General features: G+C 38.5%; 1 protein-coding gene across 2 annotated transcripts in view; it reads right to left on the bottom strand.

Annotated features, from left to right (window-relative positions):
• The window catches only part of TANGO6 (transport and golgi organization 6 homolog), a 142,528-nt gene that overhangs the window by 111,317 nt on the left and 13,128 nt on the right, over nt 1-18,083 (bottom strand). For both annotated transcript variants that reach the window (XM_090260412.1, XM_090260411.1), the window contains exons 5-7: nt 11,603-11,739; nt 9,137-9,299; nt 7,538-7,620 (exon numbers count right to left, since the gene is read on the bottom strand). In XM_090260412.1, the coding sequence (XP_090116538.1) occupies nt 7,538-7,620; nt 9,137-9,299; nt 11,603-11,739 (383 nt within the window). The remainder of the gene's footprint in view (nt 1-7,537; nt 7,621-9,136; nt 9,300-11,602; nt 11,740-18,083) is intronic.

Raw genomic sequence — 18,083 nt, 5'->3', positions numbered from 1 at the left:
GTCAAAACATTTTGTAAAATATACAACCCTGTGAAAATGTTAAATTTATTCCTAAATATTTTATTCTCACTGATGCTACTGGAAATGAAACTGTCTTCTTAATTTATGGCCTTATCTTTCAAAGGGATGTACACGTGTGGAAATAAAAGCATGATGAGTCTATTCAGAATCAAGCTGACTTAATCTTAACATTGAAATCCAGTACAGGCTGAAACTTGATTTTACCCCTGTTAAAGATCAAACTAGTCAAATGCTGCCTTCTAAAATATCACAGCGATCCTTTTGATAGTAATGTTCCAGAACTTCTAATGCACTTACTGAGTTTAAGTAAGATTTGTGAGAGGCAACAGAACGGGACAAGTTACCTAATATAGTATTTTGTACTGTGCATGCCTTCAGAGCATATTGCATAAAATTATCTTTTAAAAATAGTTTCCCTGAACCAAAAGGGAACTGACAGTTTTTCTGAGCACCTGTTATATACTAAAGCATGCAATGAACCTACCAAAAGTTACCTTATTTATCCCCGCAATTCAAGTGTTAAATATGTTACCTAAAGTTACGTGGATAGTCAACCCTGGAGCCAGATTCCAAGCTAGGACTGTCTAACTCAAAGGGCCAGGTGTTTATTACTATAATATATCACAGAATCTGAACTGCAGCATTTAGGAAATCTAACGCTTGCATATCCCACGGCTTTGGAGGGCACTGCTTTCAGTCCCCTGTGTGCATGTTATTCAAGGCCACAGTTCAATTAAAGATGGGACCGTCCATAAAGAAGGACTGCCTTTAGGGAATAGCCATAGATAGGAGGGAGATTAACTTAAAAGCCTTTGCAGTTCTGAAACTTGTACCACATGAATATTATCTTTTCTAAACACAGAAAGAGTGAGAGAAAGACAGAGAGAAGGAAAGATTGGTCCCTAAACCAGCTCTGCCACTCACTAATGATTTGGGACCAGTCACTTCACAATCTTTTGAATTCTGTTTCCTTTACTATAAAATGAGGGATTAATTTGTCAAAACCCAAAGACTGTACCACACCAAGAGCAAATCTAATGTAAACCATGGACTTCGGGTGATATTGACATGTCAACGGAGATGCATCAGCTGTAACAAACGGACCGCTCTGGTGGGGATGTTGACAGTGGGGGAGGCTGTGCACCTGCGGGGCCAGAGGGTATATGGGAACTGTACTTTCTGCTCAATTTTCTGTGAACCTAAAATTGCTCTAATATAAAGTCTATTTTTAAAAATGAGGCATTATACTATTTCTAAAGTCCTCCCCACTTTAAGAGCCTATTATTCTAATTTACTCTATAAAAAATAATTAAAAATTCAGAAATTGATGTCAACTCGTCAATATGACAAGGAAACCTGAATTAAATATTTATTAAGATTAGGTGAGGGAAAAATAATTGGGAATTAAAGTCCAGATTCCTTGAATCTGGAAATAGAGAGATAAAACAGAAATGAGAATGATGAAAATAAGCTGTTTAGGAACCTTGTAGCTCTTCCTACCCTAAAATTTCTCCTGCCTTTAGGGAGCCTTGGTATTATAAGAAATACTAAAAGTAAACACCCCCCCATGCCCTCTAACCCATGTACACACAGGTCCACTATCAGACGCTGGCCAGTTCTCTCAAGAGCAAGAAAATGTCCAAGACAGAAAGAACTGGAATTCTCTTATCCTACCCTACCCAGAACCAATCTCTACATAATCTAGGCCTCTCTTCAACTCTCTAGGCAAAGAAAAACCATTTATTCCTCTCATACCAGGGAGGACAAAAGAATTTCAGCATTTTAGGGACTGGACCCCAGACAGTCAGAGGAAACAGAACAGGAAGCCAATGGACTAAAAGCTATTAGAGCTGCGTATCCCCTTTCTGGCTTAGATAATGTTTCCAGAGGTAAGGTACACACATAGAAATGGTGAGAATTACTTATGCAGATGAAGCACAACTACACCACGCTTTCCATTCGCTTCGACCAGCACCCACATACACACCTGTTCGGGGCGAACGTCCCACGTGGCCCGCTGGAGCCACACTGCTGCACTCGCTGTGTCTGAAGGAGGCAAGAGCAGCAAGGCCTTCCCTTCCAACTGCTCCCACCATAAAATGTTCATTCCGAGAACAGAGGGATTTGCCCTTAAAACACCAAAATGTATTTATACTTGAAGTATTTCAAAAGGAAATATTTACAAAATGAATTACAGGCAATCCCTGTTTCCTAAGACAAAGTACACATACTGAACACACCAGCCCCAACATACTTTGTTTTTCCAAGCTATTGTGCCTTTGGGGGTAAGTTTCTGTCTCCTTTCTTGCTCCTCTACGCTGCCATCCTCTCACCAGTGTGCCTTAGTCTAATTTATTCCTTCCAATTCCACTGTGGTCATACAAATCACTAACCAATCTGATCAGAGCTGTGTATAAAGTAAAAATGAAGCTGCCCCTGAGGAACTAAGGGGCTCTGCAGCGAAGAGGACAAGATGGCAGCGAGATGGGCGGCTGTCACAATACAGGTGACACAGTGGTAACTTGGAAATGTCAAGTGAGGCACATGATAGAACAGACTTAAAACTCCTCTTTAGAAAAATGGTAGTAAAGGATCAAAAGTGTGGAGACTGACAGGAGATCGATGAGGATGTTTTTTTGTTTGTTTGTTTAGTGATTCTTTTTTAAAAATTTTATTTATTTACTTTTAGAAAGAGAGAAAGGGAGGGAGAAAGAGAGAGAGAGAGAGAAAAACATCAATGTGTGAGATATACATCTCTTGGTTGCCTCTCATGGGTCCCCAACTGGGGACGTGGCCTGCAACCCAGGCATGTGCCCTGACTGGGAATTAAACTGGTGACGTTTTGGTTCACAGGCTGGCACTCAATCCACTGAACCACACCAGCCAGGGCAGGATGATTTTTTAATGAGATTTGTTGGTGAGTGTGAGTCCCATCCCTCAATCCACCAAAAATAAAAAGACAACCCAACTTAAAAGTGGGCAAAGTATCTCAACAGACATTTCTCCAAAAAAGGTATGAAAGGCTGTTCAATATCAATAGCCACTGGAGAAATGTAAATCAAACCACAGTGAGATACTACTTTACTCCTACTAGGGGGACTATAATTTTACAAAAGAATAATAACAAGTGTTGGCCAAGATATGGGTAGAGTGGAACTCTCCTAGATTACCGGTAGGGACATAGAATAATACAGCCATTTTGGGAAACAATCTGGTGGTTCCTCAAAAGGTTAAACAGAGTTACCGTATGATCTAGCATTTCCACTCCATACCCAAGAGAAATGAAAATACACACACACACACACACACACATACACACATCTCTACATGAATGTCCATAGCAGCACTGTCATAATAGCCAAAATGCAGAAACACACAAATGTCCATCAAATGGTGAATAAACAAACAAAATGTGGTACATCCATACACTGGAATACTACTCAGCGTTAAAAGGAATGAAGTACTGCTTCATGCTACAATGGATGAATCTTAAAACATGTTAAGTGAGGGGAGGCTGGTTGGTGGAGGGATCAAGCGAAAAGGAGGAAGGACTCATGGGCACAGACAACAGTGTGGTGATTGCGCAGGGAGGGAGGAATGAGGAGCGTAAATGGTAACGGGAATAAAATACAATAAAAATAATTTTTAAACACATTAAATGAAAAGCCAAGTATGAAAGACCACATATATATGGTTCCATATATATGAAATGTCCAGAACAGGCAAATCTATAGAGATGGAAAGTGGATTAGTGGTTGCCTCGGGCTGGGGGCGAAGTGTGAAGAATGGCCAGTGACAGCTAATGGCTGTGGGGGCCTTTTAGGGGAAACAAAAACTTTCTAAAATTAGACTGTAGTGGTGGCTGCACAATGCTGTGAATATTCTAAAAACACTGAATTGGACATTTTAAACGTGTGAATTGTGTGGTATTGTTACAGAAACAGGGGAGTCCAAAAATCCCCAGAGTTTTCGGCTGGGGGATGGGGAGAAGGAAGCATCTTTTCAGAATGCCTCCACATGCCTGAGGCTGGTGGCTAGTGTCTTTTTTATGCAAAATGGCTTTAATGCATCCAAAGCCTCAGGTAGATGGGAGGAGTCTTGAACCAGGAGACGGTATGGAAAAAGCACACAGAGCCTAGTAAGGTTCTGTGAATGGTCAGAACTGTTTGCGACGCCCACTGTGTCAGAGGACGCAGTCAGGGAGAGATAAGCAGCTGTGGACATTTTAGCTTGCTCTCGCTCTCTCGCCCCCTCCATGCGGCTTGGTGAAGGGGCCTTCTCCATGTGGAATAAAGAAGCTAAGTTCTCCATGTGGCTTGGAGAAGGGGTCTCCAGGCTGCTTTAAGAGGCTCTGGCTCTCATGGGCTCCCTCCATGTGGCTTGGAGAAAGGGTCTCCAGGCTGCTTTAAGAGGCTATCGCCAGGCGGTTTTGAGGAGAGGAGATCCATGCGGTTTACAGGAAGAAGGCAGTTTGCAAGGAGGCTGAGAATCCAGGCGGTTCTGCATTGAGAGCTGGAGGCACCACAGCACAGAAAGGACCTCCCCAATCAGATTGAATGATTGGCAGCTGCTGGTAAAGCTGAACTGTGTTTGGAAAGTAGGGAAACGGTTTCTCTAACTTTTCTAAAGCTAGCCTGGTTTGTTAGGGGGGGAAGGCAAGAATATGTGTTTATGGGTGTTTTAAAGAACATAAGACTTAACAACAGAAATCCGCAAATAACTAAATCTATATAACTGTTAAATAAATTATTCTTTTTCTTTTCACTAAACTCTGGTATCGAGAGTTTATAATTTTGGTGGCGGGCAATCGGGCCCCTAACTAAAGAACCCGTGGGTTTGTTTTCAATTGGAGCAGCCCAGGGGTTCTGTAACAGTATGTGAATTATATCTCAGTAAATTCGTTAAAAAGAAAAGAAGGAAGAGACAACCAGCGCTGGAAATGTTCCCAAATGCCGCTCTGAAATTGAAACACCCTCTTGCACCCTCGTGTTACCCAGTGAGCTGCTGAATCAATTCACCCATCTCAGATGCTTCCCACATTTCCTGCCGCTGAGCTGTAGTCTATAATTTAGTATTAGCGGTAAGTTAATAAAGACAACACATCCTTTGTAGCTAAATTTTACACAGTGTTTACCATTTCCCTCCAACACACACATTTCCTCTGTTTTCCTACTGCAGCTGAGCTGCCAAAACCGAGAATAATTACCCCTCTGCACCCCTTCCTGCTTTCACCAGAGTCCCAATGTTGTGCATAATCAAGTGTCTAAGGCAAACTGTTTGCTTGCCTCTCCAGGAGGTTTTAAATTCACCCAACTGTTTACCAAACTAGAAGTGGATTCTGCCCTGCCCCACCCCCTTTGGGGGGCAACAGTAGGAGAAATGACAGGATTCACTATTGCAGGATCTCTCTGTTTTTAGAGGCTAATTCACTTGCCGGCAAGAAGCTGTTTTGCTTTCTTTTACTTTCAAAAGCAACTTACTGACTTCCAAGGAATACTATGAGGGGTTTGTATAAAAGTTCACTCGCCGTTGGTCCTACCCTTACCAACACTTTCAAGTCTTTCTAGCATTCCACACCCAACCACTTAACAGATTTCCATCATGATATTCCTTAGATGGGAAGGAACCAAAGATAATCTTATTGAAAGTTAGTTGGGCCTTGTTTTCTAATTCAGATCATTTGCTTTCTAGACTGCTCTACATAGTTTCTTATCTTTCTACAATCTGAAAACTCCTTGACTATCAATATGCAGAACAGGACAGAAGAACTTTCTTTTCATAAGTCTCTAAATGAGGCATTAAAAAACAAAAAAAACAAAAACAGCATTATATTCACTTAAGTCACTATGTCATGTTTTATCTGTGAGCAATATAATTCCATATTTGTATGCCAGGTCAACCCTGTAAAAGGAATACTCTGTTTTTTTAAATAGCAAAATTAAATAAAAAGGTAGCAAACATCTCACTTTAGTAAAAAGTGAGTGTCATGGAGAATGAATTTTTAATTTTTAACCATATATTTTACATCTATGAATTTATTAGCACACCTAAAGCTTAAAACAAAACAAAAGCACCTACCTTCTTATCTAAAAGAACATCACTTAAGATTGACTATCCACCCTTACACTGCTGTGGAAATGTAAAACGGTGCAGCTACTTTGGAAAACATATTATATGATTCCATTTATATGCAATATCCAGAATAGGTAAATCTATAGAGACAGAAGTAGTTAGTTAATGGCTTCTTAGGGCTGCAGGGACTGGAGGTGAAGCAATTTGGAGGTGGCATGAGGTTTCTTTTTGGGTAATGAAGTGTTCTAAAATAGATTGTGATGACAGCTGCACAAATCTATGAATATACTAAAAAAAAATTGATTTACACACTTTAAATGAGTGAACTATACAATATGTGAATTCTATCTTATAAAGTTGTTTTAAAACAAGATTTACATTCAAACGTCCATCAACCGATGAACAGAACAAAATGTGGTATAGTCATACAATAGAATATTACTTAGCAAAAAAAGAAGGGACAAAATAATGATACATGCAACATATGAACCTCAGAAACACTTTGCTGAGAGAGAAGCTGGCCACAAAAGAGCACATGCTGCATGATTCCCTCCCACAAAATATCCACAGGAGGCAAACCCAGAGAGGTAGAGAGCAGACTGGTGGTTGCCTGGGGCTGAGAGAGGGAACAGGGAGTGACTAAATAGGCACGAGGGATCTTTTGTGGATGATGGAAATGTTCTAAAATTGTATTGTGATGGTTTCACAACTGTAAATTTACTAACGATCATTGAATTGTACAATTAAAACATTATTTTATGATCTGTAGAGTATACCTCAAAAAAGCTGTTTTACAAAAAAAATTTACTCTGAAAGGCAAATAACATTTTTAAAGGCACAAAATATATGAACAATTTAGAGAAGTAAAAATATGAATGAACCAAAAACACAAAAAGATGCTTAACCTCACTAGGAATAAAAGAAATAACTAGCCCTGGCTGGTGTGGCTTAGTGGATTGAGCGCCAACCTGGGAACCAAAAGGTCACCAGTTCAAATCCCAGTCAGGGTACATGCCTGGGTCGCTGGACAGGTTCCTAGCTGGGGATGTGCAAGAGGCAGCTGATTGATGTTTCTCCCCCTCTCTCCCTCCCTTCCCTTCTCTCTAAAAATAAATAAATAGATAATTTTTTTCAGTGAAAAGATTTAGACGATTTGAAATTTAATCATTCTAATTTTAAAGTGCCAATAAAAAAGACAAAATTATTATTATTTTTTATTTGTTGATTTGAGAGAGAGAGAGAAGTTTATTTGTTGTTCCACTTATTTATGGATGCATTGACTGCTTCTTGTACATGCCCTGACCAGAGATCAAACCTGCAACCCTGGCGTATCAAGACAATGCTCTAACCAACTGGGCTACCCAGCCAGGGTAACAAAATTATTTTAAAAGACCAAGTACAAATACTGTATTAGCTAAACACATTAGTAACTCAAATTACCAACCTTAAATATATCCTCAATACATCTACTAAGTTCTTCTTCTGTCACCAAAATGGTCCCTGGTACCATGTCACTCTCTGGAATCTCTAGAGAACAAAAACCAAAATTACCCTCACTGAGGCCAACAGAAAGAATATTTTATTTATTAATCCATTTTTGAAGACTATACTGATTCTAGAATAGATTCCTATTAAATATATAAAGGAATTTTAAGTATTTACTCAAATACCATGTTTGTCACATCCGAATAGCTTTCACTTTACCAAGGCTCAATCTGGTGAAGTTTCACTATACCAAAGAATTAGACTTTCTCCATCCCTCCCCACTTCACCCCACCACAAATACCCAGAAATATTCATACTATAAAATGACTTCTGCACAAAGTCTACAGACCTAAATTTGGTTTAACCATAACATCAAACTATTTTTGTTTTTTGTTTTTTTCATTTTTAACCTTAGGAACTACTATCTAGAAACTTTTTTTAATCACAAAGAATGCTATAATGATACTTGGCATCACAGTCCCAGCAGTAAACTCAATAAAGCATAAAAACATACCAACAGAGGTGGTGAAAAAGTCAGTCTTTTAAGACATTAAAACAGAACTAAACCCACTGGCCAAATATGGGAAAAATCTGAGCACCAAAATGAATGACAGAAATGTTTAGTAACCAATTAAAAAAAGAATCTATAAAACTATATTGATACCTAAGTAATTATTTTTTTAAGGGGTGAGGTAGGGAGAAAGAAAAGGTCTTCTTTACAGAAGAACACCAACTAACAAAATAGAAACAACAAAAGAAATTCACTGTTTTACTGGCAAGACTCATCAACGGATACTAAGCCATAGTATGAAAGACTATTGGGAAACAAAGTATGCACATAGTTTCAGACTATCATTCCATAGATTACTTATTAATTACATAGGAAGGAAGGTATTTTTACAATGGAGAAAGCTGTGTGCTACCACCCTAATCAAATGATCAAATATAACACTGCTAATAATGGGATAAACTGATAGCATATGCCCCTTAACATCATCATATGCAGTATTCCTGCTCAAGTGTTTAACCTGGATCTAATCAGGAGGAAACAATTAGACAAATACAAATTGAAGAACATTCTATAAATTGGGATCTTCAAAAGTGTCATGGTGAAAGACACACAAAAAACTGGGGAACTATTCTATATTAAAGGAAACTAAAAAGATGTAAGTGAATGTAATGCACGATTCTTGACAGTATTCTGGATTTTTTAAAAATAGCAATACAAGAAATTCTTGGGATAATCAGAGAAATCTGAATAAAGTCTGTATATCAGATGATGTCTACAACTAACTCTTAAATGTTTCAGGAAAAAATTTATAGGTATAGAAAGACAGAAGATAAAAGTAAATGTGGCCAAAAAATAACAGTTGGTTAATCTAGTTGAAGTGTGTGTGTGTGGGGGGGGGGGGGGGGGGTTCATTGTACTCTTCTTGGAACTTATGTGAAATGGATTTTTCAAAATAAAAATTTGGGAGGGAGTGGTAAAACTAAAGACACCGACACACCACAGACTGAAGTCAGTTACAGAGATCCGATCACCGAGTCCCTCCTTTACCTGCTGTACTTAAGCATCGATGCAGAGGCGCTAACACTGGCCCAAGCAAATACTTTGCTGCCAGTTGTGGGCGTTCTCTTGACATAGTTATGAAGGAAGTGGTGGCAACTCTCTGAAATTGTCGTGCAGTCAATTTATCTTGAAAGTGAAATAAATCCAGAATCTAAAAGAGAAAGATCATGAAGTAAATATGAGGCTCTTTACAAAGGGCATTACATTAACTAAGAAGAGAAAACACTAATTTCTTTAAGCCACAAGATAAACTCACTGCAATAACATTGACAACAAATTGTTTTTTGTTTGTTTTGCTTTATTCAATTTAACAATCCAAGGTGCTGTAGGTTAGAGCATCGTCCCAATATTCCAGGGTTGCAGGTTCCATCCCTGGTCAAGGCACACACGAGAATCAACCAATGAGTGCAGAAATAAGTGGGACAACAGATCGATCTCTCTCTTTCTCTCTCTCTCCCTCCCCCTCCACCCCTTCCTTTCTTGCTCTGAAAAGATCAAAATTAAAGAAAAATAAATTTAACAACCCAATATCAAGGCTGTGAGAACTGAAAAGACTTAATAAAAGTTTTATTAAATAGTTTTATCAAATTTATACGATACGTGCTTATTGTTGAAAATTAGGAAAATAAAGTTTTAAGAAAAAAATTAAATCTTCCCAAATCACTATAATCATTTTGGGTGTATTTTTTCTAATATATTTCTGTATAATTTGTTTTCCTTTTTAATTGAGGCCACACTTAATATTCAGTTTTGTGTATTACTGAATTCTTCTCATATTGTTATAAATTCTTCAAAAATATTGTATAGCAATATAATGTATATTCAAGCTGTAAGAATTTATTAAATTATTTTCTAGTATCCAGATATTGCGTTCCTCCCCAAATTGTGCTATTATAAATAGCACCACCAAATGAATTTACTGGGTCAATACATATAAATATATTCAGAGTCTGAAGATTGCCTGTTGTTTTTGAACTATCCCAGACAACAGTCTATTTTATTCTCAAAACAAACATAGATTTCCGGTGCCTGAGTGGGTTTACCCCAGCCTGTAAGCAACTGATAGAAAAGTATATTTCTGTCTCTGATTTAAAAGTGACTTTTGTACTTTTTGCAGGCAGAAGAATCTCTGTGCCAGAAAAGAGACTCAGCAAGTCTGAAATAGGACTTGATTTTATCATTTTGTCAAGTACCAAAACTATAGCTCCTAGTTTCAGAAAATATTTATTCATCATTGCAAAAGCTAACTTTGTCCTGTAAGATGACTGACTTTCCTTGGACTGTACTTCAAAAGCCATTATCTTATATCTACAAGTATGCAGAGAAGTGATTCAGAAAAAAACTTCCAACTTTTTCACTTATCAGATTTCAAAGATTTTGTAACATGTTGTGTAGGCAAAAGTGCAAGAAAACATATAAATAGCATCAGTTAAAAATTTTAATGTATATATCCTTTGAACCTGTCACTTCAATTCTAGAATTTTTTCCTATGGTAAAAGACTTATGAATATTAACTGTAACATGGCTTGTAGTAGCAAAATAATGAAAACAACTGAAATATCCATTAGGAGACCGATTAAATAAATTATGGTACATTAATGTGATGAAATACTATGTACCCACAAAAAAGAATGAGGCCGCTCTATACGAAATGACTATATGAAATAATCACCAAGGTACATTAAGTTAAAAAAGCAAAATGAAAAACAGTGTGTGTAGCATGTTATCATTTGGATAGAAATCAGACTATATAACACATATAATTGTATGTACCTAATATACAGAATATCTCTGAAAAATAAACAAGAAATTCGCAACAGTACTTCTGAGGGACTAGGAAACGGAAGTGAGAGGCTAGCTTACTTCTCTGTTTACTCTTTTGTGGTTTTTAAATTGTGTACCATGTCAATTTACCTTGTTTATTTACTACTTATTTCTTAAAGAATTAAAAACACACAGAAAAGGAACAAGATGAAACTTTAGTTTCATATTCCAGCTCTGAGAGCAAGCAGGGCTACTCACCTAATAGTGGTAAGGAGCTCTTAAGCCTAACAAATAGGCTGGTGTCTTCTACAGGCTTTTATTCACTTATTAAGAAAGCCGCTCAGTGAACAATAAACTTAAATATTATATTGTGCCCTGACTGGTGTGGCTCAGTGGATTGAGCACTGGCCTGCAAATCAAAAGATGACCAGTTCGATTCCCAGTCAGGGAACATGCCTACATTGCAGGCCAGGTCCCCCATTGCGGACACGCGAGAGGCAACAGATTAATCTCTTTCTCACACACTGTTGTTTCTCTCTTTCTCTTTCTCCCTCCCTTCCCCACTCTCTATAAGTAAATTTTAAAAAATACTATATTGCTTTTCCCTCCATGTTAGAGGAACATTAAAGATTCTCTTTCCGTAAATGAGCAGATAATCCTCAAAGGTTCAAAAGAAACCAAATTATTTACCTGGGGGCAGATATCCCTGTAGTAATCCTCCGGTGAAAGAGACTGCTGGGGACAAGAGGCCAAAATCTTTGCAATCAGGTCACATTTCTTCCAGTCAGCAGCGGCAGCCTCAGCGTCACTCCCACCAGCCGCCCCAGCTGTCAACAGTGGGTGGAGATGTCAAAAACTCAGCAGCTTCCCATAAAGGTCCTTGAAGTTTAGGGTGAAAAGCGTTTTTTCTCTACTGAAAATTGCTCATTTCTCCTACAAGATAACCTACCCCTCTGCATTTTTCTTTCGATGTTGGGTTCCAAGAAGTTCAGAGAAAAAATAGCACTTAGCCATTGAAATATTATTCCTATTATTTGAATACAATATGTCCTCACTTAATGTCATCGGTAGGACCTGCAACTTTAAGTGAAATGATAAATAAGGAAACCAATTTTACCCTAGGCTAATTGATATAAACAAGAGTTCAGTTCCTAGAGCATCTCATCAACATTATAATAAAACAACATTGAATGAACTGACATTATTCACAGACATTCTGTACTAGCTTCTTCTTGGTGTTTATTACTATCAATAGTATTATTTCTCTTTATCTGAATCATGTAATCATGTGTGTGAGAGAAAAACCGAAGGCTGTGGCAAGAACCACCAGAATGGGATAGGGGGAACAATCCCCAGAGTTCACACCGGGCTGAGAATAGTTTGTGCTCCTGCTAGTGAGCATGGGAAGGCCTCCTAACACAGAGGTGGTCATCAGGAGAAATCTCAGGAGGCTATTGCCTTAGTTGTGGGGCCAAATTACCTTAAGATTAAAGGCTACTCTAGACCCACAGTAATAAGGCTTAAAAGACAGGATCAAGGAGCATTTGAGATCTTGCTCCCTGGCATATTTAGCTCAGTTTAGCTCAAATAAACACTTATAAAAATTCTCAGAAAAAAAACCAGGTCAAGGGAATCAAACTGATTCCAAGAAAATTAACTGCATCCCAGAGCAAAGCCTAACAAAGGAAAACAACAAAATCTAGGACCCAACATAATCAGTGTCCATTCAGAAATTACCAGGCAGATGCACACAATTCAGTCATAAAAAGGAATAAAGAACAGATTCATGTGCAGCATGGATGAACCTCAAAAACATGATGCTACATGAGAGAAGCCAAACACAAAGACCTCAAATTGTATGATTCCGTTTGGATGAAGTACCCAGAACAGGCAAATCCACTTTGGCAGAAAGTAGATTAGTGCTTATGAGGGACTGGAGGAAGGGGTAGTGGGGAGTAATTGCTAAGGGGCATGAGGGTTTTTATGTGTGTGTATGTGTGTTGAGGGGGTATGATGAGAATCTTTGGGATTAGATGCTGGCAATGGTTGCACAACTTTATGAATATACTAAAAACCACTGAACTGTACTCTTTTAATAAAATGAATTTCATGGTATGTGAATAACATCTCAATTTTTTTAAATTACCAGACATGCAAAGAAGCAAAAAAAATATGACCCATAATCAGGAGGAAAAATCAATAGAAAATAGCCCCACAAAAACAGAGATGACAAATTTAGGAAACAGTAACATTAAAACAGCTATTATAAAGTCATTCCCTATTTCCAAAAAGGTAAAGGAAAGAACGATCATGATAAGGAGAGAAATAAAAGATTTGTTTTTAAAAAACCCAAAATGTACTACTAATAATGAAAAAGAAAATATCTAAAATGAAAAATACACTGAATGGTAAATACTGTGGGAGAAAAGATCAGTAGACTTTTAAACACATAGCAGCAGAAATTATGTAAAATGAAACAGAGAGAAAAAAAGGCTGAAAACAAATAGAGTATCTGTAACCTGTAGGACAACATTAAGCATCATACTAAGTATAATTTAAATTCCAGAAAGAGATCACCCAATACACCAAGGTTGTGGGTTCAATTCCTGGTCATGGCACATACAAGAGGCAGCCAATGAATCCATAGCTGAGTAGAACAACAAATTGATGTTTCTCTATTTCTCCCTTCCTCTCTCCCTAAAAAATCAATAAAAATTTTTTTAAATTCCAGAAAGAGAGAAGAGAGGCCAAAAAAAAAAAAATATTTGAAGATATCTGAAAATTTTTCAAATATCATGTCACAAAAACCCTCAGCGCTAAGCCCAGGAAACATTAAGTAAAAGAAATATGAAGAAAATCACATACACCAAAGTTTATCATAATCAAATGTCTACGTACCAGTGATAAAAAGAAAAATCTTCAAAGCAGCCCGAAAAAAAAGGTATATCATGTAGAGAGGAACAAAGACAAAAATGACAGCAAAAGTCTTTTCAAAAAGGAAGGTGAAATAAAGACTTTTTCAGACAAACAAAAGCTAAGGGAACCTTTGCCAGCTAACCTGCACTGTAACGTTAAAGTTCTTCAGGCAGAAGGAAATTTGAATATTTTAAGGAATGACAAATTATATAAGTAAAGATAAACTGCCTCAAATCATTTCTGAGAAGAAGTAGATTTGAATAGATAACAAAAAACATATACATGCATAAGTGGAAGGAGGGAAGCTCATGGCAAAAACAGGGTTCTTGGGTGACATCTGGCTGTCCCTTGGAAAAAGAAGATGCAAGGGCCTGTTTGCAAGTGACAACCTCTCATAGGTAACTGATAGATTTTCACTTGGTTAGCCCTAGAAGCCACTGCAGGCAGAGCTGGGGAGGCAACATTACAGCCACTGCAGATCAAACGTGTCCATGTCTGCCAACCACACTGACCTCACCTTTGTCTGTCTGACAGGACCAGGTGCATTTACCCGACCAGGAATGGAGAGTCGAGATTGATTCCTCTCCTTCTCCTCTTCCCTCATCTATCTCCATGTCCACTGCCACCGCGCTGCCCCAAGCCACAGTGATCCCTCGGACAACTGCTTCTTAACTGCCCCCTGCTCCCCTGCTCCTGCTCGTACCTAAGCCGTTCTTCACAAACCACCCAGAGAGAGATTTCTAAAACGGAGGCTTCAGCATGTCTCTTTCCTTCTTAAAAGCTTCCAGTGGTTTCTCACTGCCCTCAGAATCAAGCCTGAAACCCTGAACTAGGCGCACAGGCCTCCATGATGTACCCCGTCGCCCACCCCCCACTCCCGCCCAGGTCACACCAGTCTCTGCCCTCCCCGAAACGTCCTCAAACTGTTTCCCACCTCAGCTCTTTCTGGCACGCCTGCCACAGTCTTCCCTCACCATTCAACTGGTAAAGCCCAACTCAGCCTTCAGGGTTCAGTTTAAAGGTCCTTTCAAACAAGAAGCTACTAAGTTTGTGGTAATTTGTTAGAATATGCAGGGGATACGAGAAATAAGGAAATAAACACACACACATACACACACACACGCCAAGGGATCACCAGGATAAATGAAGGGAGAGCCTAGGATGACAGCCGAGTAGAAGGTAACTAATCCAGATCAGAGAGGACTCAGAGAGATGTCCCCAAGAAGATGAAACTGATAGACTATCTGGAGTAACTGAATGTATTAAAAGGAGACTTAAACAACTGGGGACAAGTTAGAAAATCTTCGGCAGCCGTCCGTCTCGAGAGACGATGGTGTAGCTTCTTAAGAGTCTATCTGCACCGCCGAGAATGGCTGTGCAGTCCAACTCGGGAGTGACACGGTATCTGTCTCCTCCCGTGTCGAATCGACATCTTGCGATGACGCTGGAGTGTCCTCTCCAGTGAAGCTACAAAGTCTGGGCAGGGTGATATGGAGGGTCTGCTGTTGCCCATGCAGCAGACCCCCCCTCTCTTCGCAGCTGAAGGGTCCAAGGGAAAGACGGAGTCAATACAGCTTGGCTTCAGGTGCGCCGCAGGAGTTGCCGGTGTTGACTACAACGTCGAACCGCCTTAGGGACTCCGGCTCCGGATTTTCTGTCGGGGTTTACTCCCTTAGCCTTTCCCCTGAAGAGGTATGCCGCAAGGCAGCGGAGGTTTTTTGGAGTCAGAGTTTTCCTTCTCTGATGTGCCCTGACTGGAAGATCGAACCAGCGACACTTAGCTCGCAGGCCGACGCTCAATCCACTGAGCCAAAACCAGCCAGGACAATTTTATCATATGGCACTAATAAAACAATATAGTGCACAAGTTAAATAAAAAACTTCCTTTATGCTATTCCCAATTATTTATATTATAATCAGCCCCTAAATTATGCTTCTGTAGTCTTTTCTTTTTATCCAGATTGTAGCTTTAACTTCAAACAGATAGTTTTACCTCCTCTAGATTCTAAGTATCTCAGGGATGAGTAAACCATGACTTGAGTAAAACCCATTAAATTAACAAATATAAATTGATCAATAAATATTTCAGTGTTGGCTCTTAAGAGTACAGAACTAATAAAACTTGATATGAGTTCCAAATCTGTCATATACCAACTGGAGATCATAAGCAAGTCACTTAACCTGTAAGGCCTTATTCTTCTAATTATAAAATATGGAAAAGTGAAGATACTGATTAGCTCACAGTATATTTAAGATGATGAAATAATATTTGTTGAATAACATTTCAAATGATAAGTATGACTCAAATACAAAACAAAGAAAAAGTCTCATCTGTAACATCAATTATATATATGTACATATATATAATAAATATATATATTCACATTATATATAATAAGTACACACACACACACATACACACACACCCTGAAAGTCTAGGGCTTGGACAATGCTGGAGACCATGGCTGAAGAAGTAGACAAATGAAATCATTCATGACCTTTATAGCCAGGACAAAAGTTACTAGATCAGAGTCTTAAAAAATAAGACACAAATAAGGATTTAAAGAAGAAATATATTAAAATGACATTTAAGATTTTAAAAATGGACTCTGGCTTTACGTGCTCAAGTACTATGGGAAGGGGCAAGGCTACCTGTTAAGAAGCTACTCTATTAGCAAATGAGAAAGTTCTATTGCCTTAAGGCAATTTCATGTAACGGTACAGTCACATTGAGATAGAAAGTTATTTCTGTTTGTACTAAATTTATTATACATATAGCTCTATTTGTCTCTTTGGAAGCACCTTCTCTGTGTAAGTAATTAAAATATATTCAACCAAAATATTTTATCCTATCACAATATTGACTATATTTGAACTCTTAGAAACTAAAAATGTTGTTACAGCTGAACTTTAACACTTTAAGAATAAAACATGTTTAACTCCAAAAGCTCCAGATCAGATATTAAGGATTAAAAGACCCTCAAATCTCCTTCAAAGAGACCGTCACTTATCAACCCTCAACTTGTCCTTGTTGCAGTAAAACCTGCTGACATTGAGTCAGCACAAATTACTTGCTATGAGGGGACAGCAGAGGACTCTAGGGAATATGCATGCAGAAGTTAGCTGTGTGTCAGCGGTGTGAGCTGTGATAGCAAAGCTAAGGTGCCAGAACCTTTCCAACACACCATGAATAAGAGAAGGTAATACATAGTCCTCAGCCATGGCCAAGAGCACAGGGACTCCCTGCAGTGGGGGACCCTGGGTGACACAGAGAGTGGCAGGGTAGGAATGAGAAGAACAGAAGAGCAAATCTGTTAGAATGAGAATATTGGCTTCGGGCAATCAGGGTGACTTTGAACTTCAGTTCTTTATTTGCACAATGAGAAACTCTTTAAGGGAATTAAGAAATGATGGAAGTAAATTGTCTAGTACAGTGCCTAGCACACAGTTGTGTTCATTATGATTATAGTTATCAACATTATATCAAGAACTAGGTTCAGAAGCTGGTAGACATTACCCCACAACTGTATACCAATATATTCTGAAAATACTCTATTATTTCCTGACTTCCCCCTCAGCTATGATTTCTTTGAGGACTGTGTCCGTGGGCATTCAGTAACTGGAGTAACTGGGAAACTGAAGAATACCTAAGCAGTTTTGAGGAGCAGGAGAGAGATAGGGGTAGGGGAGAGAAGGAGAAACAAGAGAGAGAGAGGAAGAATTTTTTAAAAGGGTATAATTTCTTTTGAAAATTAATTCCTTTTTCACTGCATATTCTAAACTTAATTCCTTATAGTTGCTTTTCCTTTGGATAATAAAATGCATCTCAACAACTAACATTTCCTTTCTTTTTAGATGATGCATATGCCATCCTCCAAGTATACAACTTACCTGTGTTTAAGTATAAAATTTACCTTGTGTTTTCATAGGATTTATTCACATTTTTAAAAAGCACCAGGGGGGACGGGGGTTGGGGGAGGTGAAAAAGGGTCTAAGGGGGATAAATGATAATGGAAAAAAATTTTAAATAAACTATTAAAATAATAAAAATAGAAAGAAAGAAAAGAAGGAAGGAAGCATTACATTTACATGATATTAACATGGTTTGTCCCATGTTAAGAAGGGAAGCAAACAGCAGTCCTCGGTTCCCACAAGCATGCCAGGGAGGAGCCTCCTCACCCGAGCGGAAATGGAGTCTCAGTGCCAGCTTTCCCACTCAGGCCTTTCTAACACCAAAGCTTCTGCTCATGTTATT

The sequence above is a fragment of the Furipterus horrens genome, unplaced genomic scaffold (assembly GCF_987537825.1).
Source record: "Furipterus horrens unplaced genomic scaffold, mFurHor1.1.pri manual_scaffold_13, whole genome shotgun sequence".
NCBI lineage: Eukaryota > Metazoa > Chordata > Mammalia > Chiroptera > Furipteridae > Furipterus > Furipterus horrens.
Note: the sequence above shows the minus strand (reverse complement) of the source record. Positions and strands in the feature narration are given on the sequence as shown.